Source organism: Vulpes vulpes, chromosome 2 (assembly GCF_048418805.1).
Source record: "Vulpes vulpes isolate BD-2025 chromosome 2, VulVul3, whole genome shotgun sequence".
Lineage (NCBI taxonomy): Eukaryota > Metazoa > Chordata > Mammalia > Carnivora > Canidae > Vulpes > Vulpes vulpes.
The window spans coordinates 55,454,975-55,479,048 of record NC_132781.1 but is presented as its reverse complement, the minus strand read 5'-3'; the positions used below and the strand labels follow the sequence as shown (position 1 = coordinate 55,479,048).

General features: G+C 54.4%; 1 protein-coding gene across 3 annotated transcripts; it reads right to left on the bottom strand.

Annotated features, from left to right (window-relative positions):
- Positions 1-10,542: 10,542 nt before the first annotated feature.
- Positions 10,543-19,633, bottom strand: AK1 (adenylate kinase 1). 3 transcript variants are annotated; one of them, XM_072741835.1, is made up of 8 exons: positions 19,399-19,463; positions 16,751-16,945; positions 16,559-16,597; positions 14,939-14,974; positions 14,594-14,757; positions 13,777-13,893; positions 11,028-11,219; positions 10,543-10,780 (listed from the first exon to the last, which is right to left on the bottom strand). In XM_072741835.1, exons 3-8 carry the CDS (start codon positions 16,563-16,565, stop codon positions 10,712-10,714), a joined length of 585 nt encoding a protein of 194 aa, XP_072597936.1. In that variant the 5' UTR covers positions 16,566-16,597; positions 16,751-16,945; positions 19,399-19,463; the 3' UTR covers positions 10,543-10,711. The 3 variants fall into 3 exon arrangements, with proteins under 3 accessions (XP_072597936.1, XP_072597931.1, XP_025865150.1); XM_072741830.1 differs by lacking the exon at positions 16,751-16,945 and having other exon boundaries at positions 19,399-19,633; XM_026009365.2 differs by lacking the exons at positions 16,559-16,597; positions 16,751-16,945; positions 19,399-19,463 and adding an exon at positions 15,293-15,362.
- Positions 19,634-24,074: the final 4,441 nt, after the last annotated feature.

Here is a 24,074-nt window from a genome sequence, read left to right as displayed (position 1 = left end):
GCAGATGAAAATGATCACCCTAACAGCCCACCAAGGAGCCGTTCCAGGCCAGGCCCTGGCCAAGGAGGCCCAGGTGGAGCTTATAGTTCTTGAACTCAGTTGTCCCCATTCTGCAGATGAGAAAACAGAGGTCTGATGAGGTGAGATAATTGGCCCTGAAAGATGGATTTGATTAGGTGTCATCAAGCACCAAGCTTACATTAGCCTGCCACTGGCTTGTCGTTTCTTGCTTTGCAGGCAGGGAAACTAAGGCGTGGGATACGGAAGGAACACTCCCCAAGTGGCAACTGGGGCTGAGAGGCCTCAGGGCCCAGGGAGGATACGAAACACTAGGTCTGCCCCCTTCATGGGTGGAAAATCCTCCAGGGACAAAAGCCCCAGATGAAAAAGCCCCTGATGGCCTTCCTGAGGTCAGACGGCCCTGGATTCAAAGCCCTGCTCTCCTTACTCTGACCTTCAAGACCTCGAGCAAGTTTCCACAACCTTCCTCACCCTGTTTGTCAAGTGGGCACAATGGTGCCTTCCCAGCCATGTGGCTATGGGATCTGGGGAGGTCTGGGCACCAGGACAATGCGCTTAGGCCTGAACAGGAAGCACTCTCCCATGAGCCTGGGAGACAGTGTCAGAACTGGCCCTTAGTTCATTCTGCAAACAGTAAGTGGCAACTGTGTGCCCACATGGCGTTAGTCACAGGTGGCACCTGGGGGTCGGGTGAAGGGAGCCCAGAGGAAGCAGCCTGAACTGCCTGGCCTTTGAAGGATTTGGTGCCTGGGGGAGAGATGCAGAAGAAAGGGGTAAAGAGGGTCCGTTGGGCAGGGGACCAGCCCCAGCGAAGGCGCAATGCAGGAAGTGGTCGGACTGCTGTGGGACATGCAGGGGTGTGGTGGGGACAGGAAGGCTGGAGAAGCAGACTCTGGGCCGGGTTCTGGAGAGACGCCTTGAATGAAGGCCAAGGAATATCATGGAAGGTCCTGGAGCAGAAGCTGCTGGCTTGGAGAAGACAAATTGTGATATTTGCTGGCAGGACCCACAAACGGGATGAAGCCAGGAGGCCTTTCTTTTTATACTTGTCCTGGGTCCCAGATGGAGAAATGGAGGCCCAGGGAGGGAGGAGAAGGCAGGAGCCCTGGGTGCCTCTGGAGGGAGCAGAGTAGCAGTGTGTTTGTCCCTATAGGAGCTGATACGGGGAGGGAAGGGCAGGTGTCGCTCCTTGTATGGGGACTGGGAGAAGGTTCACTGTGGGGCCCTGGAGCCAGTTTCTAGCCAGCCATGCGTGCGGGGTCACAGGAGGCCCTCCATGTCCTGCAAGCGGGAAGGCCGTGATGGGGAGGATGGGGCCATCCCAGGAGTGACAGCTCCTCTACCTGTTCCTGTGGGTGCAGAGATGGGGGGTGGGCCCTTCAAGGCAAAGGGCAGGGATGATGGAGGGGCCTGGGAGGTTTCCCCAGGCCCTCTGAACAGGGTCTGTACCCCGGGGGACAGTTAACCCGGCCTCAGGGGCCGAACTCCCCAGTGCCCCAGGCCCCACCCTAGGCAGTCGGTGGCCTTATCAGCTCTGAATCCTCACAGCCACCCCTGGAGGCCAGTGACATTAAACCATTTACGGAAGAGGAACCCGAGGCTCCCTGAAGTTTATGTGACCCCCAGCAGGAAAGTGGAGACCTCAAGACTGCCTGGCTGCAAGCTCACCTCCTTCTCTGCTAAATGTGGAGCAGACACATGTCACCGTAGTTGTGGGTGTCACTGTGTGAGGGGTATCCAGGGCCATAGCAGGGACCCCATGGGAGGCCCTCCCCAAAACTTCCTCCTTCCCATTACCCGCCCCCACTCCATGCTACACAATCCATCCCCACACACTTTATACACAAGACCCACTGGATTCTCTAGAAAGCAAGAGAGGCTATAGGCAGACCCAAGAAAGAACATACAGGAAGCTTCCAAAAATAGAAAAAACCTACAGGCAGTTAGAGGAGGGCCTGGAGCCCCAACCCCAGGAGGAAGGAGATTGGGACCCGCCCCCCCTCCAACTGTGGAGAGGAGGTCACCCTGCAACTCCCTAGCACCTCAGGCCTCCACACCACGTTCTAGCCTGTGTGGAGTCATGTTGTGTGAGTCTCTCCACTTGACTAGAAGCCCCTTGAGGGGGCACTTTTTGTCTACACTGCAGGGTCCCCAGCACAGAGCCCAGGACCCTTTGGGCCTTAAGATCTGTTTATTGAAAGCGTGAAGTACCAGGAAGGTAAGGCAGGGGTGGAGGCCAAGGAGGCACAGGGCATTTGGGGTACAAAGAGGCAGGTCTCACTCATGTTCTCTAGTGGAAGAGGCCAGTCCTCTGTCTGGGTCGTCTGTCCCTGGGAAGCTTGACAGTCATATTGTCTCACAGCTGGGGACAGACTTGGGGTTAACCACCTTTCATCTCTGTCTTGATGAACACATCTCTTATCTCTCCTCCCCCTCAGCCCTGCACAGATCACAGAGAGGAATGAGGGGGAGGAGGAAGAGTGGGAGGAGGACCGGGAGGAGGATTCATCCCTGCAGCTTCACTGTGAGTTAGTGGCCTCCATGCACTGAAGGCTGCAGCCCTGACCAGGCCCTGTCCAGGCCAAGGGTGGTCATGGTCCACACTATGGTCCCTTGTGGTTCCCTTACACCCTGTCCACACCTGGGTAAACAGATCCTTCATTAAATTCTCAAATTATCCCACTGGAGCGTGCCATCTGTTTCCTGCTGGGGCTCTGGCTGATACAGACGTTCTCAGGTGCCGCCTAGCCACACGCCAAAGAGACACATGGCCGATGGCCAGGGCCCTGTGTCCTGACTCCACAGTGGGCAGGTGCACAAATCCTGCTCCTTCCTCCTCCTGGCTTGCTGCGGGGCCAGGGCCACGGGAAGGGACAGAGCACGTCTACCCTGGCCACTAGCCACAGGAGGAATTTTAGGCAGTCCCCCGGGAGGCCCCCAGGCGGCTGTCTGTCTCCGGCACCGGCCTGGAGCCAGAAGCTGCTGAGAACATCAGGGATGACCCCACAAGGACAAGGGAGAAAGTGGGTAAACAGGAATGAGAGCACGGGACTGGGAGTCAGGGTGTCCAGGGTGTCACTCTGTCTTAGGCGGCCTCTGGTAAAACCTTTCTACATTCTGGATCTCAGTTTCTTTACCTGCACAATGGGAGGACAGCCTGAGCCTGGAAAAGCTCGAAGTCAAGATTCAGAATCACCCCGCCATTCACAAGCTTGTCCAGCTTTTTTTTTTTTTTTTATTTCACATTATTAAATTTATTTTTTTTATAACTTATTCCAGAGTATTTATTTCTTTTTTTTTCTTTTTTTTCTTTTTTTTAATTAATTTTTATTGGTGTTCAATTTACCAACATACAGAAAAACACCCAGTGCTCATCCCGTCAAGTGTCCACCTCAGTGCCCATCACCCATTCCCCTCCAACACCCGCCCTCCTCCCCTTCCACCACCCCTAGTTCGTTTCCCCGAGTTAGGAGTCTTTATGTTCTGTCTCCCTTCCTGATATTTCCCAACATTTCTTCTCCCTTCCTTTATATTCCCTTTCACTATTATTTATATTCCCCAAATGAATGAGAACATACACTGTTTGTCCTTCTCCGATTGACTTATTTCACTCAGCATAATACCCTCCAGTTCCATCCACGTTGAAGCAAATGGTGGGTATTTGTCGTTTCTAATGGCTGAGTAATATTCCATTGTATACATAGACCACATCTTCTTTATCCATTCATCTTTCGAAGGACACCGAGGCTCCTTCCACAGTTTGGCTATTGTGGCCATTGCTGATAGAAACATCGGGGTGCAGGTGTCCCGACGTTTCATTGCATCTGAATCTTTGGGGTAAATCCCCAACAGTGCAATTGCTGGGTCGTAGGGCAGGTCTATTTTTAACTCTTTGAGGAACCTCCACACAGTTTTCCAGAGTGGCTGCACCAGTTCACATTCCCACCAACAGTGTAAGAGGGTTCCCCTTTTCTCCACATCCTCTCCAACATTTGTTGTTTCCTGCCTTGTTAATTTTCCCCATTCTCACTGGTGTGAGGTGGTATCTCATTGTGGTTTTGATTTGTATTTCCCTGTTGGTAAGTGTGCCGAGAGCCAACTTACAGCCACCGAATAGGGTGACACTGTCGTGTGTCCATTTTACAGGGCAGGAAACAGACTCGGGCATGCGTGGCTACAGGACTGGGGAGAAGCAGAGGATAATTCAAATCTGGGCCCATATTTCCTCCCATAGCTTCCAGAACATTCCATCTTCGTGTTCTTCCCACCTCACTGGTCACCTTATCTGCCCCCATGCTGGTTCCTCCTCATCCTCCCATGCTCGGCTCTTGGGCCTCTTCCTTTCTCTGTTTACACTCATTCCCAGGTCAGGTTTTTTTGTTTTGTTTTGTTTTTCCCCCCAAGATTTTATTTATTTATTTATTTATTTATTTATTTATTTATTTATTTATGAGACACACAGAGAGAGGCAGAGACACAGGCAGAAGGAGAAACAGGCTCCCTGCAAGGAGCCCGAAGTGGGACTCGATCCCAGATCCTGGGATCATGCCCTGAGCCAAAGGCAGACACTTAACCACTGAGCCACCCAGGCGCTCCCCAGGCCAGGTTTTCACAAACCTTTGAGACCATGAAGTTGTGTCCCAACACAAACCCTGGGACTTGGGCTCCGACAGTTGCAATGTTTTGTGAACGTGTATATATACCCTTATGATGCTTATCCCTCTTGTCTCGTTTCCTTTCAAATACTGATCACAAGCCACTCTATTGATTTCATGACCCACCAGTGGGTCTTGGCCATAAAATACCATGCCTTAGTTCCCTGCCACTCCAAGTGTGGGCTTAGGATCTCCCGAGAGCTTCTCTCCAGCTCTGACCCAGAGACTTGCTGGCTCAGAGCCTGCATTTTTCTCAAGACCCCCCCCCCCCCCGGGGCATCCGTGGACACTTTAAATTTGAGAAGTGCTGTTCTGGGTGCCCTCATCCAAATAAATGGCTTTAAGTACCATCTCTATATACTGATGGCTTTCTACTTCCAGCGAGAACTCTCCCCCAGGCTCCAGGCTCCTGGACGTCAAATAAGCAGCTCAGACGTCATGCATCCCAAACCACATGCTGTTGGTTCTTCTGCCAACCCCTCCTGCCTCAGTGTCTCCATCTGAGACCATAACAGATTCCCTCCTCTCATTGCTCAAGCCCTGAGGTGGACGTTGACTCTCACTCCCCCTGCCCATCCAACCTACAAGCGAATCTTGTCGATGCCTCACCCAATTTCCCAGTGTTCGTGGGGTCCCACCACAGCTACCACCCTGGTCACCACCAGCACCTCCTAGAATATTGCAGTCACCTCCTTACAGAGTTTCCTTGCTGCCACACTTACCCCAGCCCATTCTGCACACAGTAAAGGGAGGCACTTAAAGTTGAGCCAAGTTCCATCCTCCTGCTCAGCACCTATCTTGGGTCACCATCTCACTCAGTGTAAAAGCCAGAGCCCCTCAAATGGCCAGCTAGGTTTCACCTGTCCCATCTCCAACCTCGCCTTCTGCTCTGCTCTATCTTGTTCCCCAAACTCCAGCCAAACTGGCCTCCTTGCTGTTCCTGGAATGTGCCAGGCACACACCCACCCCAGGGCCTTTGCACTTGCTAGTCCCTCTTCCCCTAGATAACCACAGGGCTTTAAGTCACAGATCAAATGTCCCATGGTCAGTGAGGACTTCCCTGACCATGGCATTCAAAATAGCCCCCTCCCCACATCAGCAATTATTCTCCATCTGACACGCTATATATTGTGTGTGTTTGTTTTTGTTTTGTTGTTTTGTCTGTCTCCACCTCTAGAAGTTCCATGAGGGCACGGGCCATGCTTTGTTCACTGCCCAATACCCATCACTTCAAATAGTGCCTGGCCTGTGGGAGGTGTTTGAGAAGTACTGATAAAAAAAATGAACAGGCTAGCAGCTCAAGGTTGCAGCTCAAGGTTGTGATTCTGAGGCCTCAGGGTGTGGATGTTGGAGGCATTCTGAGCCCAAGGACAGGGTCTCTGAGAGGGAGAATGTTTCTCCATGGGGACATGGTGGTCACGAGGGTCAGTGGTACTGCCAGACTCTGCTCTGTTCTAGAAAAGAGAAATCCCTCAGATTCTCCTTCTCATTCCCCAAGGACAGGTACCTGCTGCCTCCTGAATGTTGGCCTTTCTGACGAAATCTGCTCCCCAGGGTCCAAAGAACCCTTAATGACCACCTAGGAGGCAGGAGAATTCACTGGGTCAGGATTCTAGAACCTCTAAGTTGTAAGGCTCAGAGTGCATAGAAAGAAAGGTGAAGCCCACGGAGGAGAGAGACTCACCCAGCACTCCTTGAACCATAGAGGGCAACACAGGCAGGAGACACTGCACCAGAGGACTGAGAAGGGGGCAGAAGCAGGAGAAGCAGGTGAGGGTCTAGCCCAGTACCCCTGCCTTGCTGTGTGGCCTGGGGCAAGTCATACAACCTCCCTGGGTCAGCTTCCCCCATAAGGAAGCCCTGAGCTCACAGGCTGCACATGTGCAGTAGGGCCCTGGCCCCCACCCCTCCGAAGCCCCCCCACCGTGGAGCCGCCAGGCCTTCCTGTTTACTCCAGGCCCCTCTTGAGGCTGGGAGGCGGCAGCCTTGGCCTCCTCTGCTCCCTGCTTCCTTCCTCTCCCACTTCAGTGCCTCTGGCCAGGCCCTCAGGGCCCTCCAGGCCAAGACTTGGGGGCCGCAGTCCAGGGGGGGCATCTGAGGCCACCACCCCCGCCGAGTATTCTCTCTCTTTCTGAGATCCTAAGGTCTCTGGCTGGTCAGAATGTTCCGGCACTTTGGGACAAGCCATTGCCTGGAGCATCCCTAGAGACGCAAAGAGTGTGACATTTATGACTGTCTCCTGCCTGGTCCTGATGCCACGCCCACCTCCCAGCCCACAGGAGCCCAGGAGCGGGTGACCCTGGAGACGTCCCTGCTCCCCGCCCTTGGACCAGCAGCCCAGCCTCACTGCCCAGAGCAGCCCTGCTGAAGCAGAATGAGCTTTCTAAGCAGAAGCGGGAGATTTGTGTGCACTTGTAGTCTGGGCGCCCCACAGTCCTGGCCCTCCTGAGGGATGCCCGGGTGGCTCAGTGGGCAAAGCGCCTGCCTTCAGCTCAGGTCCTGATCTCAGGGTCCCGGGATTGAGATCGAATCCCGTGTTGGGCTCCCTGCTCAGCAGGGAATCTGCTTCTCTCTCTGCCTCTCCCCTGCTCATGTTCTCTCTCTCTTTCAAATAAAAAACAAAATGAAAAAAATAAAAAAGGCTCTACTGAGCCTCACCTCTTAGGTGTTCTTGCCCCAGAGGCTGAGCCTGAATCTATGAAGCTTTACAATTAACTTCCAGTGTACAAGAAATTTAGGGGATGGAGGAGCAAGCCGGATGACACCAGGAGGAAGCAAAGGATGAATCTGGAAGGAGTTTTCTGCAGGACAGCTGGTGCCTCCACAGACTGTTGTGACAGCCATTCCAGGCTGAAAGAGGTCTGACAGATGATTGCAACCAAGTGCATGTGTGATCCTGGGTTTACCCTGATTTGAACAAAGACCCATCTTGGGGACAATTGGGCAAAACTGCATGTGAGCTGATTATCCTATATTACGAAATTATCATTAACTTAGTATTATTGGGGACACCTGGGTGGCTCAGTGATTGAGTGTCTGCCTTTGGCTCGGGGTGTGATCCCGGGATCTAAAATGGAGTAACATGTTGGGCTCCCTGCACGGAGCCTGCTTCTCTCTCTGCCTGTGTCTCTGCCTCTCTCTCTGCCTCTCTGTCTCTGTGTCTCTCATGAATAAATAAATCTTAAAAAAAACCAAAACCAAAAACAGTATTATTGAAACTCTGAGCTGCAGTTATGTAGGAAGATGCCCTTATTCTTCAGAATCATACTTCAGGGGTGAAGTTTTTCTCGTATCTGTAATTTACTGTAAATACTTGGTGGAAAGCAAAACAATAATGAAGGGAATGTAGGGAAATAAAAGTTGCTAAATGTTGGTGACAAGTGTTATATTGTTTCCTCTAATTTTCTGTTTGAAATTTTTTTTAAAAAAATAGTTTTTAAACTTTTTTTTTTTTTTAATTTTGGAGAGAGTGGAGTGGGAGAGGCATGGAGGGGCAGAGGGAGAAAGAGAGGGAAAGAATTCTCAAGCGGACTCCCCCACTGAATGTGGAACCAGACACAGGGCTCGATCCCACAACCCTTAGATCATGACCTGAGCTGACATCAAGATTCAGATACTTAACCAACTAAGCCACCCAAGCACCCTCCCTCCCCCAAGAAAACCTCTTTCTGAGCCTCCCATGACCCTTAGGGGAGAGATTAGATACTTGGTTCAGCATTTAAGGCCCTGCAAATCTGGCCTTGTCTTTTGCTACTGCACCCCCTCTCACCTGCATCACACCCAACAGGCTTCTGTGGCTCTGCAGAGCTATTCCCTTTACCCTTCCATGACCTCTCTAATGGTGAAGTGAGCTCCTAGGTATCTACAAGGCCCCACTACAGATCTCCACCTCAAGGAACCGGCTGCCAGCAGGAACCCCTCTGAGTCTGTGCACTCAGCTGCCCAGACTGGTCTCAGTTTTGTGACCACGGCCCCCTCCTCGTGCTGAGGGGCCATATCACAGCAGGTAGGGGCTTATGGGCCTCTGCTTGCCAGTATGGCCGGGGCTCTGGAAAATTGCTAAGTGAATGAACACGCATAAAGGAAACCCTCGAAGAAAGGTCTGTGGTGGCAAGGATGGGGTGGTGGTTACTGGTGCTTTTACATTTGTGTATGTCTCTGTGTGTGTTTTCAAGTTTTCAACTTGTTTTTTAAGTGAATAAAGTGATTCTGCAGCCAGCAGTAGTTTGAGTCGGCTTAGGTTTTCATTAAACTGGGACACACCTGATTCGATGATGCTATAATTAAAAATAATAAAGATCATGAAGATGCTTCTGTCAGGTGAGTTCTCTAGCTATTATCTCTGGCATGTCTTCCCCACTCATCCTCACGCTGATCCAACAACCCTGAGCTAGAAGGTGTGTACATGCATGGGTGCATGTGTGAGTACGTGTGCACGCGTGTGCACACACATTAACCTGCTTGGATGGATGTGACCTGGAGACTCGGTGGTAGAAGGTCACAGAGCAACTGAGGCTCCCCCTTGCACTACAGGGCAGAGGGCTTTCCTGCACGTCTACCCAAGCCAGAGGGCTCATCCCCATGTGATGCCTGCTTTCCACCTCTCCTGGGCTCTCATTTATTTGTTCTGTGTTCTTCTTTCAATAGACCCACTTTTATAACTTAAATATGTTTTATTTTAAAGGAAAGTTTCGGAGCAGCCTGGGTGGCTCAGCGGTTTAGTGCCGCCTGCAGCCCAGGGCCTGATCCTGGGATCCCAATATCAAGTCCCACATTGGGCTCCCTGCGTGGAGCCTACTTCTCCCTCTGCCTGTGTCTCTGCCTCTCTCTCTCTCTCTGTCTCTCATGAATAAATAAATACAATCTTTTAAAAAAATAAATAAAGTTTCAATAACTAATGTAGATGGAAAACCAGCCACACTTGCCATAAAGAAAAGGGGATGAGCATGGGCACAATCAGCCCCATGTGGGGTTTTGTTTTGGCCCAGTGTGACCCGCTGAAGGCCCTCTTGGCTCTAGAGGAGTCAGCCTGGGCTGGGACAGGTGTTAAGGATACGTGAGCCCCAAGTTGAACCTTCCTCGGTGATGAGGTCACAGAGTGAAAGAACAGGAAAGGGAAGCGAGTTCTCCCCCTGGGGATTCTGGGACACCCCAGCCCTGCTCATCCCCAAGGCCACTCTGATCTCAGTTCCCACAGCCATGATGACCAACAGCCTATACCCTCATCCAGTGTGTCCTCATCCTATCCTTGAGGGGTGGGGGTCTCAGGAGACATGGACCCTAACTCAGATTTGGAAACGGGCTCAGAAAGGGCAGGTTGTGATTTGTCTGGGGACATATGGTGGGAGATCCTCCACGTCTCACCTCCTCAGGGAGGTACCACTGACCATTCATCTCGATGCCCTTTTCAGACACTCAGAGTTTCTTGTACCCAGGAAGCCAATTCAACACCCACCCTGACAGCTGACGTGCGCCACCCTGCTGCCCTGGAAGCTCCCCAAAGCCCATGACCTCGCTGCCTATTGCACACAGGCCCCAATGGCGTTAAGCACAGAAAACACGCTCAGATTGATGAGGGGTCAGAGCCAAGGCCACACAGCAAGGACCTGGAGGAACCCAGGTCGGGCTCGGCTGTGCCTGACAATCCGTCTCTGAGAGCAAGGATCCTGCCTCAGTCACCCTGGCCCCCCAGGCTCCCCAGGCCATGGGTGAGGAAGGGCCCTGGGTCTTCCTGTGGTACTAGGGGAAGGCAGCTGGCCAAGGTGGGCTGAGGGGCCCGAGGGAGCCCGGGAGGGTGAGGGACTAGGAGAGGCCATCCCATGTGGATCAACTCCAGTGAAAGCAAAGAAAAAGGAATAAGACCGAATGTCCTTGGAAATTCCTTTAGTGCTTGGCTGTCCATGAAAACAGGATAAAGTGGCTTCCTCTGTCTGTGCTCCAGCCGGGCAGGGTGGAGGCGCTGAGCCCAGGCCAGGACAGCCTCAGGCAGGACAGGGGTGGGGCGGGGCTCGGCTGGGGAAGGGGCTCTGGGACTGCTACTTGAGGGCATCCAGGTGGGTGCAGACTTGGGAGAAGACATTGTCCACGGAGCCTTCAGCATTGACCTGTGGGGAGAGCGCCAGAGGGGCAGAGGGGACAGGGAGGTCTGGGCGGGCCCACGGAGGCAGGGGCTCACTCCCCGCAGGGGCCTGGCCTGGCTGCAGAGCTCGGAGCCCTGCCACAAGGGGCAGCAGCCCATCACCGCGCCACTGGGGGAACCAAAGGAGGGCTGGCCCCAGGTCACCAGGGATTTTGGCCACCCAGAGCAAAAACCCGGTTTCCCAGGGCCCCCCGGGCCTGCAGAGGGCGCACCTTGCGTACGATGCCACGTTTCTCATAAAAGGCAATGACAGGTTCTGTGGCCTTGTAGTAGGTCTCCAACCGCTTCTTGATGGTCTCCTCATTGTCATCCACTCGCCCGCTGGTCTCTCCACGCTTCAGGAGCCGCTGGGTCATGGTCTCTGGGCCTGCGTCCACATACAGCAGCAGCGTGGGCTGTCCAATCTGCAGGTGGAGCAGTACTCATAGGGGCCCCATTTTGCCCCTGGGCCACCTCCACCCCGTCCTCCCGAGTCCCAGGCCCCACCTGAGACCCACTCAGACCTCCAAGCCTTTCCCCAAGGCAGCCTGAGGGACCTTCCAAAAACCACTGCCCTGCTCCCCACCTCTCCCATGGCTCCCCAGTGCCCTCAGAGGACGGCTTCCTGCCCTCCTCATCTCGTGTTTCCCACTCCTTGGCTCTCCTTGCTTCAGCCACGTGGACTCTGTAGTCTGGGCTCTCATCAACCTCCTCCCACGCCAGGCCGTTGCTCATGCCAGAAACTGTTACCCTCAATACCAAGTGCTGGCCTTCAGATTGGAACAAAAATCTCGTTCCTCCAGGGCAGTCTTCCAGGATGCTACCCCCACCACCATTCCCAGCTCCCTGCGGGAACCCCACCACCACCACCCCGTTTTCCTGCTGGGCATCTGTTTCAGGCAGCTCAGAGCCATCTTCCCTGAGGCCTACCTTTTCCAGCTGGACTCTCTGTGGCCCAGAGAAGGAGACTGGACTCCCTGGCTTTGGAGGCCTCCAGCCAGGCCTGAACACCATTTCCCACATCTGTCCTGGTTGCCCTGTCCCCCTCCCCCTTTTTTTAATATTTATTTATTTATTTATTTATGATAGACAGAGAGAAAGAGAGAGAGAGAGAGAGAGAGAGGCAGAGACACAGGAGGAGGGAGAAGCAGGCTCCATGCACCGGGAGCCTGATGCGGGACTCGATCCCGGGACTCCAGGATCGCGCCCTGGGCCAAAGGCAGGCGCCAAACCGCTGAGCCACCCAGGCTCATCAGGCAGGCTGATCCCCTGCCCTGTCCCCTTGATTCTGTTCTCCCCACACCAGCCTGACCCTTCCAGCCAAGTCCATCCTGCCCTCTCCTCCGCCCAGAATGTCTCAGGAGGTATCTGGTGATTTACTTAGTTTCCCTCTCCCCTGCCAGCCAGGGGCCCCTGAGGGCAGTGAGGCATCTGTCTGCACAGCAGAGCTGGGCAAGGACTTGACAAGGGCTGCCAGGAGGGGTGACGGCCCCGCTGAGCTGGGGGTGGTGGTGGTGGTGGGGTTTCTGAACAATGTCATTGTCACTGGAATAAACATTTCATCCCCGCAAAGGGTGAGAAGGAGCAAGGCTGACCCATCCTCAGTCGATGAGGCCCTGATGCCCCCTGGTGTCCAGATCTGAGAAGACCAGGTGCCCAGACCCTGGGAGGCCTTGGCAGGGCTGGGCCCTGTGCTGAGCCCACTGCCCACAATAGTGCCAACAACAGCCCCAGGAGGGAAGGAGACTTTGAGTAATCTCATTTTCCAGGTGTGGCCCTGAGGGTCAGAGATGACATCACACAGCTGGTACGTGTGTGTCACAACCAGACATGCTTTGAGGCTGCCTAGCACCTGACCACAGTGTCCATGCCCTCCTAGTCTGAAGGAAGCCCAGCCAACTTCCATTTCAAAGATAGGGAAACTGAGGCCCAGGACAAGGTAGACACTTTCTTGAAGTCCTGCAGGCACTTAAAGGTCATGAAAAACAATCTCCTACCTCTGGATGAGGCTCAAAGCTAGGGACACTCAATGATGGCCCCAGTCCTGCACGCTTGGGAAGTGGGAGTTGACGGACTGGTCCTGCTCCAGCCTACTGGGATCTACTAAGAGGCCCTCCTTGAGCCCGCCCCACCTCTTGCTACTCCCCCTCCCCTTGCAGCTCTGTTTCCCTAGTATGACCTGTGACACCAGAGGCATGGGGGTAGGGGTGTACAGCCCTGTGTATAAGTGTGCTGTATCAGTGTGCATGCACTGTGTGAGCATGTGCACATGTTTACTGCCAGATGTGTGTGCACATGCATGCATGCCTGTGCACATGTGTGTCTGTCCGTGGCTTTGTACACACGTGTGTGTGCTCTGTATGTGCTCACATGTACATGTGCTTGTGTGCCTGTGTGTTTGGGAAAGGTGTCCCCCACCCCATTTTCCTGCTAGGCATCTGTTTCAGGCAGCTCAGAGCCATCTTCCTTGAGGCCTACCTTTTCCAGCTGGATTCCCTGTGGCCCAGACGAGACTGGACTCTCTGGCCTCAGGAGCCTCCAGCCAGGTCTGAACCCTTTCCCACATCTGTCCTGGTTGCCCCCCCCAGCTGACCCTTCCAGCCCAGTCCATCCTGCTCCCTGCCCCTCTGCCTACATGTTTATAAGATGCCAAGCCCCACTTCTGAAGGGTACATTCTCTCTCATCGCCATTCTGCTCCATAAGGCAGCCGCCAACTCTGTCCCCCTATTTTGCAAATGGGGACACTGATGAAGTTCCAGGAGGCAAAATGATTGGCCGAAGGTCTGCTGAGCCAGAACCTGACCTCAGGTTTGTGAGCTCTCCAGTCTGTGCTTCCTCTTCTTAAACTCTTCCCTGGTTGCCCTCCTCACCCTTCTCCCCTCTCCGACCCCATAATCAGTCTCTCTCTGGCCATAATGGCAGCCTTTGCCTGGCTCCCCCACCTCACAGCTCCCAAATGTACTCAGCAGGTTGCACCTTACCCTCCGCTCAAACTCCTCTCCCTGCTGTACCTCCCGAGGGTAGCCATCGATCAGGAAGCCTTTGGAAGTATCTACCTTGGCCACCATGGCATCTCGGAGCATGTCCAACACTGTCTCCTGGGGGCACAAGAAAAGATGGCGGGGGTCATGAGCTCCTTCACCTATCTCTTCCTCCAGGCCTCTGCCCTAATAAAGGTGTTCCAAACAAGCCTCCCTCTCCAGGAAGCCTCCTTTGACTGTGAGCACTTGACTGGTTGATCAAATCATTCATCCATCCATCCATTTGTTCAACAGTATGTACTGAATCCCTCCTCCCAGCCAGCTCCTGCCCAGGAGGACCATGGGAACAAAGCAGAACCTCCTCAAGAAGCTCACAGTGTGGTGATGTTGATTAATCAATTTCCAAGCATGACATAGGTTGAATGGGCAAAGAAGGAGGCTTTTGTAGTCATAAGATTAGGGGGTCTAAGCTCAAATCTGTGGAGCCAGGAATGTCTGAAAGGAGGAGGAAAGAACATTCCAGGCAGGAAGGAGTATGATGAGATTGACAGGACAGAAAGGCCAGGGCAGCTGGAAGGTGGAAAGTTGGGGTGGCGTAGAGTGAGTGGGTAATGTGAGGCTGAAGGGGTCAGCAGGGCAGGGTCCTCAGAGCTCTGGGAGCTTCTAGAAGGAATTTCCCGCCAACGGCAATGGGGACCAGAGCAGGAATGTTTGGAGCCGGGGAAGATCAAGGCAGCATTGCCAGGGCATCATGGGCTTTGCTGGCTGGAGCCCGCTCAGGGCCACCATCACCCCCCACCCCACCGGGCCCACTCACCAGTGGCACCAGCTGCCCCTTCTCCATGATTTCCGACAGCATCTTGCCCCTGGCCGAGCCTGAGCTGACCTCGGCTCTCAGAAGGTCCCCGGTGGAGAGGTGGGTGTAGCCGTACTTCTGCACAATCTTCTCACACTGGGTGCCCTTCCCTGAGCCGGGCCCTCCTGCAAGCGCCCACCCGTTCGGAAGCCCCATGAAATGGGAGCTGCTGCAGGGACAGGATCTGCCCAGATCACCCAGCGAAGGAGGGGCGGAGCCCGGGGTGCAGCCCCCAGGCCCAGGCTCCCATAGACACCTGCAAAGAGCCTCCCTGCTTGCTGCCTTACCCGCCTGCCTTGGACTCACCCACCACAAAGATGATTTTGGTTTTCTTCAGCTTCTCTGAGGGAGAGAAAAGGGGAGCAGGGTTCAGTCACTCACTTGACAAATAGCCAGAAGCACCTCTGGAGTCCCAGGCCCGTGCCAGGCCTTAGGCAGAGGGATGGACACGGCTCCTGCTCCTGCCCAGAGTGACCGGTGACAGGGGAGCAAAGCTCAGCGGTCAGGGAAGGGGGGGTATTCCAGGCAGAAGAACCAGCACAGGCAGAGGCCTGGAGGCTCCAGACTTGGCACAGGCTGAGGACCACTCCAAGGGGCTCAGAGGCCACCCCTCTGGGCTCAGAGCCCCTCCCTGTGGGCTGCTGGGCTGCAGCAGGTCACCTCTGGCCTTAGAGTCTTCCACGTTGCAGTGGTTTCTGGAGCAGTAGGCACCCATGGTCCTGTTCTCCCGTGTCCCCTAGCCTTCCCCTCCCAGACCCTGGGCCTGCCCATTGCCCGCCTTCTCTGGGCAGCACAAGTATGGAGTTGGCAACCGCAACATATGTTGCCCTGGAGACTGTTGCCAGGGAAGAGGGCTGCGGTGGGCATGTAGAACCCTTGCCCAGAGAGGGAGGTGAACTCATGCTGCAGCCTCTGCCTTGCCAGCCCTTAGAACTCAGCAAGACCCCAGCCTCACCAGACAAGGGAAACAGGCTTGTAGAGGCCAGGGCCTGCTCTGAGGATGCCGGGCCTGGAACTGGAACCTGGGCCCTGTTCCCAGACTGCTCAGCCTTGCCCTCTTCTCAGGCAAGTAGGCCCTCACTATGTCACCTTAGGCAAGGATCCCCACCCCTCCCTGGCTCTCTGTCCCTCCCAAGGAAGGCCTGGCAGCTCCCAGGGGTCCTCTGGCCCTGAGGCTGGAGGCCTAGAGGACCTGTCAGAAGAACAACTCCTTGTGTGGGTTCCCATCAACTGCCTGCCAAGTGCCTGCCAAGTGCTGGGTACAACCTGGAGGTGGGGGGAGGCCACACCCCAGGGCCAGCTGATGTCTGGGGCCCAAGGGGAAGAAGGGTGACCCCTGGCTCAGGCAGCAGCAGCAGGCTCCTTTAAGAGCCGCCCAGGCTGAGGCACAACGCCAAGGATGGGGCGGTGAAACTGCCAGGAGGAAGGCCAGCCAGGCACCCTGCTGGCTGCACGTCTCCCTCCTGTCCAGGCCCAGAGCAGCCAGGAGGGCCCACGGTGTTCTCAAGACCCACCCCCTCTGGACAACAGGGGAACTGAGTCCCACAGAGGGGCTGGACCTCACCTCGTCCTTGTCAGGCTTGGCATTTGTATACTTGGGGCCCCTCCCCAGGGCCAGCCACCCCCTTGCCAGCACCCACCCTTTCTAGAAAGAGGCAGGGATTCAGCTCTATAAATACCAGCGTAGGAGGTGAGCTATGGGGCCCTCAGGAGCCTCACGGAGGCCTCATTGCTTCTAAAATTAATCTTGGAGCTGGCAGATCCCATGAGATGCCTGAGGAAGATGCTGCAGGCTCCCAGGCAGGGCCTTCTGGCAGCCCCAGAACCTCCTCCAACCCTTCTCAGGACGTCTCCTGAAAGCACACCCCCTTGACAGATGGGCACACTGAGGCCCAGGCAGTGAGCGGAAAAGAAGAGCCTCGGTACCTTCCATCCTGCTGAGGTCCGGGGAGCCGAGTCAGCACACTGCAAGACAAGGGTACAGGCAGGGCAGATGAGGGGGACCTTCCTCCACCTGCCCTGCTCCTGCCAGGCTGCACGGTATGCGCCAGGCCCTGATGCTCCCAAGGGTACAGGGCAGGGAAGGCCCCGAAGGTTGGGTGACCTTGGGAAAGTCACCTTTCCTCGGTGTGCTTCCACGGCCTTGCCTGCAACAACAGGGCGGCAGCCCCTTCCCGTCACCTCTTCCCGCTGGAGGAGCCAGTGGTGAGGACAGTCCTCAGGGACACCAACAGTGGCGTCAGCAACCGCTGAGGGGCTCCCCTAGTTAAGTCCCAGAAAGCAGACGTCTGCCCAACACCTTGGCAACACTCCCTAGGGCCAGGAGGAAAGTTTGTGGAGGGGAGGCTGGGGTGGCAAGCCCTCTTGAGCTGCATGTGTCTTCCTCTGGGCTGGGATTGGGACAAGGATGCTCAAAGGGACACAGAAGCCTGACGGGGAGGCAGCTGTGGGAGTTGCTCAAGTGGACACAGCCCTGGAAAGTTTTCGTGGGGGGGCGGGGTCTCACACCCTCATACGGCCCCTGCCCTCTCACCCCCTTAGGATCTTGCTGCACCCCCTGCCTTCCTCTCAGCATGTGAGTCAACCACACCCCCTCTGGGGACCCCACTCTGCTCCAACCTCTCCTTTCACCTGGAGTTGTCACCTACATACCCACCTGCCCTCCCCAAGGCCACAAGCGACCATCACAGCCACTCTTGCCCTGACCTTTGATGCCCAACCCTTAGCCGGCATTCCCTCTGCCTGGCATCCTCCCAACCCCCTAACTTCACCCTCACCCTGTTGGCTTCAGGTTCCCAGGATCCCTGTTTCTGCCCAGCCAAACCTGGCCCTCCCTCCCCAGCCTACGGTCCCTGGACAGGCCTGGAGTCCCCACAGACTCTCCCATGTCCCCAGTTCCATGCCCTGTTGCCCAGCCAGAGGCCCCAGTCTGTGTGAACATCCTTCTCCCACACCCCACTTCACCCCTGCACATGCATACCCCCTCTCTTGCTCCTGAACCACTCTCCGTCCAGCCTGTGTCCTCACCACCACTTTCTTGTTCCGGCCAGAGTGCCTGGCCACTGCCCCAGCCTCCCATGGGTCTTCCTGCCTCCATACCCCACCAGGCAATCTGCAGGATTCTTTCTGGTCAGCATCAGACCACATCACTCACCTGCTTAAAACCCTTCCATGTGGGGCCCCCTCAGCTTCCAAGATAAGCCTGAGCCCCTAACATGGATGATAGGGCCCAACAACCTGGCTCCTGCCCCCCCTCTGCAGCCTTAACAGCCACCATTTGAACAGCTTGGAGCTTCCTCACCCCCCATGACTGTGCCCCACTTCCAGACCCTGATGCCTGGATGCTTTTCTCCAGGTGCTACTGTCCAGGATTCAGTTCAGGTGTCACCTCCTCCTGAAAGTCTTCCTGGACTTTGCCCTCCACTCCTGGACTTTTTGCCTCCTTTGAATGCTCCCAGCACTGCACACACCACATGGTATTGGACCGCTCTGTTGTGCAGCTGGCCTGTGTGCCCCACCAGACTGGGCCTGGGCCTGGCTCTGGGCAGAGCAGAGGGCTGGGTGCCTCACTCTGTGCTCGGAGCTGTCTTGGAAGGTATTTGAGGCTTAGAGAGGAGCAGAGACTTTCTCCAGAGACTGGCTGGGGTCAGACTCAGGCTGCATTTTCTGCTGCTTTAGGCCTGGCACCCAGTAGGTCTTTGAGCAGTTTTGCTGACTGTCCTGCCACTTGTGGGGCATGAGTTATAGCCTCTTTCCTGCTGAGTGTGCTTAAGGAAGGGTAGAAACAGCCAATGCTCTGAAGCAGCTGGCAAGGGAGGTGGAGGGTCCCAAGGCCAGGGAGAACCTGCGGTGACACCCTGAGGAGTGGCCTCGCACCCACCTTGCCCTGCCTCCTCCCAGTAACCTAAGCCCCTCTGTCCTACTGGCACCTGCTACTTCCTTGGTCCAAAATAACTTGGGTCGTGAGGAGGCCTCCCAGAGGCCAGGGGTCCAGGATGGAGTTGGGTTACCGGCTCAGCACCCAGGCCTTATAAGGCCCCTAGATCGAGGCTGCAGCAACTCCATTTGTGACTGGGTGGTCTGCCCAGGGGCCTGGGGAACTGAGGCCCAGAAGGACAGTGACTTAAGGGTTCCTCCTCACTCAGCTGTGTGACCTTGGGCAGCTGGCGTCCCCTCTCTGGGCCTGCACCCCCAGGCCCCATCCTGCTGCTGCTGGAGACTCCTGAGTGAATATCTGAGCGGTGCTCAGAAAAGGTCCCATGTGTTGGCCCCGGGGCTCCCTTAGAGCCCTCGCCCTTTCAGGAGGCCAAACATCCAGGGGGCTTCCTGCCCCCCACCCCCCACCCCCGCACTCAAAATGACGCGGCAGGATAGCTCCTCCAATCTCTTGGGCTCCCGCCAGGTCCTCCAGGGCAGGCGTCAGGCCACAGCCCCCTTCCCTGGGCCCCAGCCGGGACGTGCCAAGGCAGGGACCTGGAGCCCCCGGCCCCCGGAGTGCCCGCGGGGACAAAGGGGCGTCGGGCTGGAGGCGAGGCGGGACTGCAGCGCACACCCCCCGACCCGGGCACACCTCGGTGGCACGAACACCCGGAGCAGAGCCTGGGAAGAGCAGACCGGCGAACACACGCGGGTCCCAGCCGCCCAGACAAACCCGCAGCCGCGCGAACCCCAAGGCTGCCCGACGCGCGCAGCGCCGCGGCCCGGGCCGGCCCCCACCCCCCGCGGAGGCGCCCCCGCGCCCAGGCCCGCGGGCGCGCAGCACTGACCTGGGGGAGGCGTGCGGCGGGCGCCCGGGCCGGTGGTGCCCTGCCCGTCCTCGCCGGCCGCCCGCAAAGGCGACTATTTATAAGGCTGTCAGCAGCGCGCAGCATGCCGGGAGCAGCGCTCGGGAGGGCAGGGAGGAGGGAAGGCAGGAGGGAGAGGGACCCGGAGGGAGGGGGCGCCTGGGCCCGGGGAGCCCCGCTGGGAGGCCGGAGCCCCCGCGCCGCGCCGCGCCGCGCCCCGCCCCGGGCATCTTCCCCCGGTGGCTGCGCCTGCAGGGCTTTCCGTCCCCGCGTACCCACATCACTGCGAGGGGGGGGGGGGGGTAGGGTCGGGTTTCTTCTGTAACAGCGGGGAAACTGAGGCTCAGAGACTAGAGGCTCTGTTGTGGGCGAGAGCAGACCCCAGTGTAGGAGACAACCAATGTATGGATTGGGGGGCAAGGGGGCTTTGCTAGCCAGACCAGGCCACCACCCCTCCTGAGATGGTGCCCAGAGGCTCTTGGGCCGAGACTCACCTGGAACTCCTCGTCTCCTGTTAGAAGGGGCCAGAGAATTTCTCTGGGACTGAAACTCTCTCAGGACCCCAAAGGCCATTCATGTACCCATTCCCTGGCTAGTGGTTGTATAGGGGATAAAAAATCAGCTCTGCCTCCAATTATCTGCCAGGCAGCTCCAACGAGGTGAGCACGAGGATGTGGGACATGCAGAATGCTGAGTGGGACACGGGTACCCAGATGGGATGGGGGACGGACAATCCGGACAGAACAGCTCCCATTTATGAGCACTCACTGTGCCAGGTGCTGGGCAGGGCGCTGGGCTCACACTGGGCCTATGGATCCTTAAACACAGTGGAAACTGAGGGTCACACCTGCAAGATAGCCTGCCTGGGGTCCCCAGTGTGAACCTCTGTGAAACCAACCTCTGAACCTGAAACCTCGTTTTGGGACAAAAAATTTCATCCAGTGTTAGACGCAGGGATTTCTGAACTATTGAACTGGACAAAGGCGTATATGATGGAGCACAGAGCTGCTGCACCTCTTTTTTTTTTTTTTTTTTTTTAAGATTTTATTTATTCATGAGAGACACACAGAAAGAGGCAGAGACACAGGCAGAGAAGCAGGCTCCCTGCCGGGAGCCTCATGTGGGACTCGATCCCAGGAACACCCTGAGCCGATCCCGGGAACATCCTGAGCCGAAGGCAGACACTCAACCACTGAGCCATCCAGGTGCCCTGCACCCCCATTCTTAACAAATAATCAACAAAGTTGATACCGAGAATCACAAATCACAAATCAACAAGTTGATTATTTTCCTAGCAACTGTCATAATGTATTAGAAACCTGACACACTGTAAAACGTCAGTCTCTCTTCAGCCATATGTTTAGAAAACAATTTGTGTGGTCTTCCTAATACTTCTGCAATTTGCTGATAAAGACCCCTGGCTTCCCCTCCTCACCGGATGCAATTTGGGTCGCTCCCCTGAATCTGTGCTCCCCAAATTACAGTTCTCAGACCCCAAATAAAGGCTTTTGTTTTATTTCAGTTCTTTCTCTTAGTTCAAATAGGCAGAAGTGATGTGTTGCTTCGTGGAGACCAGCACATAGCAGGAGGTGCTCAATAATGTAGCAGGACAGAGACCAGGACCATGCAGTGTCAGAACTCATGCAGCTGGCCACCAGGCTACATCATGACCTTGAAGGTAGCAGTCCCAGAGAGTGGTGACTTGAACTTAAGAGTTCGTCTTGTAGGCACTAGAGAGCCATGGAAGGTGTTTGAGCAAGACAGCGAGAGTACCAGGAAAGTGAGACTGTATCAGGTGGGTGGTTCCTGAACAAAAAAACTAGCCAGGACAATAAGGCCTGGGTCTCGTCCTAGCTCTGCCACCTGTGACATGAGACAAGGTCCCTGTTTCATGGGACCTTCATTTCCTCCATCTGTGTGGGAGGAGTAGGTGCTGGGCCAGAGGTTCTGCCTTAGAAGTTTGAAGCTGAAGTTGCTTGAAAGGCCCTCTCCAAAGCTGTAGGTGACTGAGTACCCTGGCACAATCTTTGGGGAAAACAAACTGATGATGTCCATCAAAACTTCAAATGTACCCTTCTTCTTTTAGGAATCTCTCTCACACATGGGCACAAAATGTGTACAGGATGGTTCTCCAGTGCCAGTGGGTCTGACTGATGGGAGGGAGGTGGTACAGCCAGGCTGGATGGGGTGGGACTCTGCAGCAGAGTCCGCATGAGAAAGGAAGCCAGAGGTCTGTGTGACTGTGAAGCAAGAGAAACAGGCAAAGAGCCCAGGGAAAATAATTCTAAACATGCAGGGGCGTGTGTGTAAAATCTCTTCCTCCGGGTTTGGTTTTCTTGGGGGGGGGGGGGGTTGTTGTTTTGCATTTTACCTTCTCAGAAATCGTGTTGTCTTATAATCAAATTGATGGTATCTTTAAGTCATAAAATGAAGCAGAACGGAGGGGGCAGGGCGGGGGTGTGCTCATGACCCCCTGATGAGGTGGGACTTTCACTTCTTACTTAGAGGATGGTTTGCTTGCTTGCTTGCTTGCTTTCTAAAAATAAGACAAGCACCTATTACTATATACATAAAACAATTTTAACACGGATATACCTCGAGGACCTAATGCTAAGTGAATAAGCCAGTCACAAAAAGAAAAATATTGTATGATCCTACTTATATGAAGTATCTAGAGTACTCAAATTCATAGAAGCAGAAGGCAGAAATGGCAACCAGGGGTTCAGTGGGGAAGGGGAAATTCAGAGTTGCTGTTTAATAGACTTTGACTTGGGGATCCCTGGGTGGTACAGCGGTTTAGCGCCTGCCTTTGGCCCAGGGCACGATCCTGGAGACCTGGGATCGAATCCCACGTCAGGCTCCCGGTGCATGGAGCCTGCTTCTCCCTCTGCCTATGTCTCTGCCTCTCTCTCTCTCTCTCTCTCTCTCTCTCTGTGTGTGTGTGTGACTATCATAAATAAATAAAAATTCAAAAAAAAATAGACTTTGACTTGCAGGCACATGAGATGAGAGAAAGTTCTGGAGATGTTTTACAACAATGTGAGTGTACTTCACACTACCAAACTGTAGTCTTAAAAATGGGTAACTGGTAAATCTTATGTTGTTTTTTTTCCCCAATAAAATAATTTTTAAACCTTAAAAAAGAGGGGCACCTGGGTTGAGGGTCTGCCTTCTGCTCAGATTGTGATCGCAGGGTCCTGGGATCCTGCATCAGACTCCCCACATGGAGCCTGCTTCTCCCTCTGCCTGTGTCTCTGCCTCTCTCTGTGCCTCTCATGAATAAATAAAATAAAATCTTTAAAAATAAATAAATAAATAAGTAAATAAATCTTAAAATTTTAAGTACTTGTTTTATTCTGCATTCAAGTCTCAGCCAGATTGAAGTCTGTGAAAAACACAATTTTGCTTTTTTGTAATTCTATCTGAGCAAGTTGGAAGTTCAATGAGCTTTCCAGCCAACTAAATTTCTGTATTTGAGTACCTATTTTAATTATTTCATTAGTGTATGACATGTGGATTCTCCACCAATGCTGGGATAATAAAGTGTCAGGATTTCCGCCCCCCCCCCCAGGGGGCTATAACCTAAAAAAAGAAAAAAAGAAGGCAGAAAGGAAGAGAGGAAGGAAGGAGGGAATGAGAGAAGCGAGAGGGAGAAAAGGCAAAAAGCTGCATGGAGGAAAAATCTGGAAAATTATACCTTAGTCTGTTAACAGGAATAGGACAAGGGATGATGCCCTCTATCTTCTATCACTTTATAATGTTAAAAGAAAAAAAAAACATATAAAATGAAACCAGTTTTTAAAATATTAAAAAAAAATAAAATATTTAAAAAATATTTTGGTTAAGAAAAAGAACCCCAAAGCTTTTAGACAAGCCTGCTTGGGGGAGGCTGACTCTTGGGGCAGCCTTGCTCTGAAGCTCACAGCTGGAACCAGGCACAGCCCAGCTGCCCCAGGTGGGCCTGGCTGAACCCCTGAGCTGAGCATTGCAGGAAACAGCTGGACTGGCTACTCCAGGAAGCACACGTCAGGTCTGCAGCTGGTGGGAGATGCCCCCCTAGCCCCAAGGAGGGGTGAGGAGTAGGCGCCTTAAAGGGGTAACCGGGAAAGGGAACCACAGAGACATGGGGGGGGGGGCAGATCCCAAAGAAAGAGATAGGTTTGGTCCTAGCCACACTGGGGAGCCAGTGAAGGTTTCAGAGCAAAGACAACCATGGTGAGGTGGCTTTAGAGAGTTAGTTTTGGCAATGAGTGGACCAGTCTCTGCTGGGTCCCAACTGAGGCCGTGAGTTTGTGGGGTTGAGGGCCCCTGCCTCCTTCCAAGTCCTACCTTCTTTTTTTTTTTTTTTTTAAAGTTTTTATTTATTTACTCATGAGATAAAGAGAGAGAGGCAGAGACACAAGCAGAGGGAGAAGCAGGTTCCTTGCAGGGAGCCTAATATGAGACTCAATCGCAGGACTCTGGGATCACACCCTGAGCCAAAGGCAAACGCTCAACCACTGAGCCACCCAGGCGTCCCTAAGTGCTACCTTCTGATGCTAAATTGAACTGTCCCAGGATCCACCCCCAGCAACCAACCCCTCTCTTTTTTTTTCAAAGATTTTATTTACTCATGAGAGACACATAGAGAGGCATAAACATATGCAGAAGAAACGACC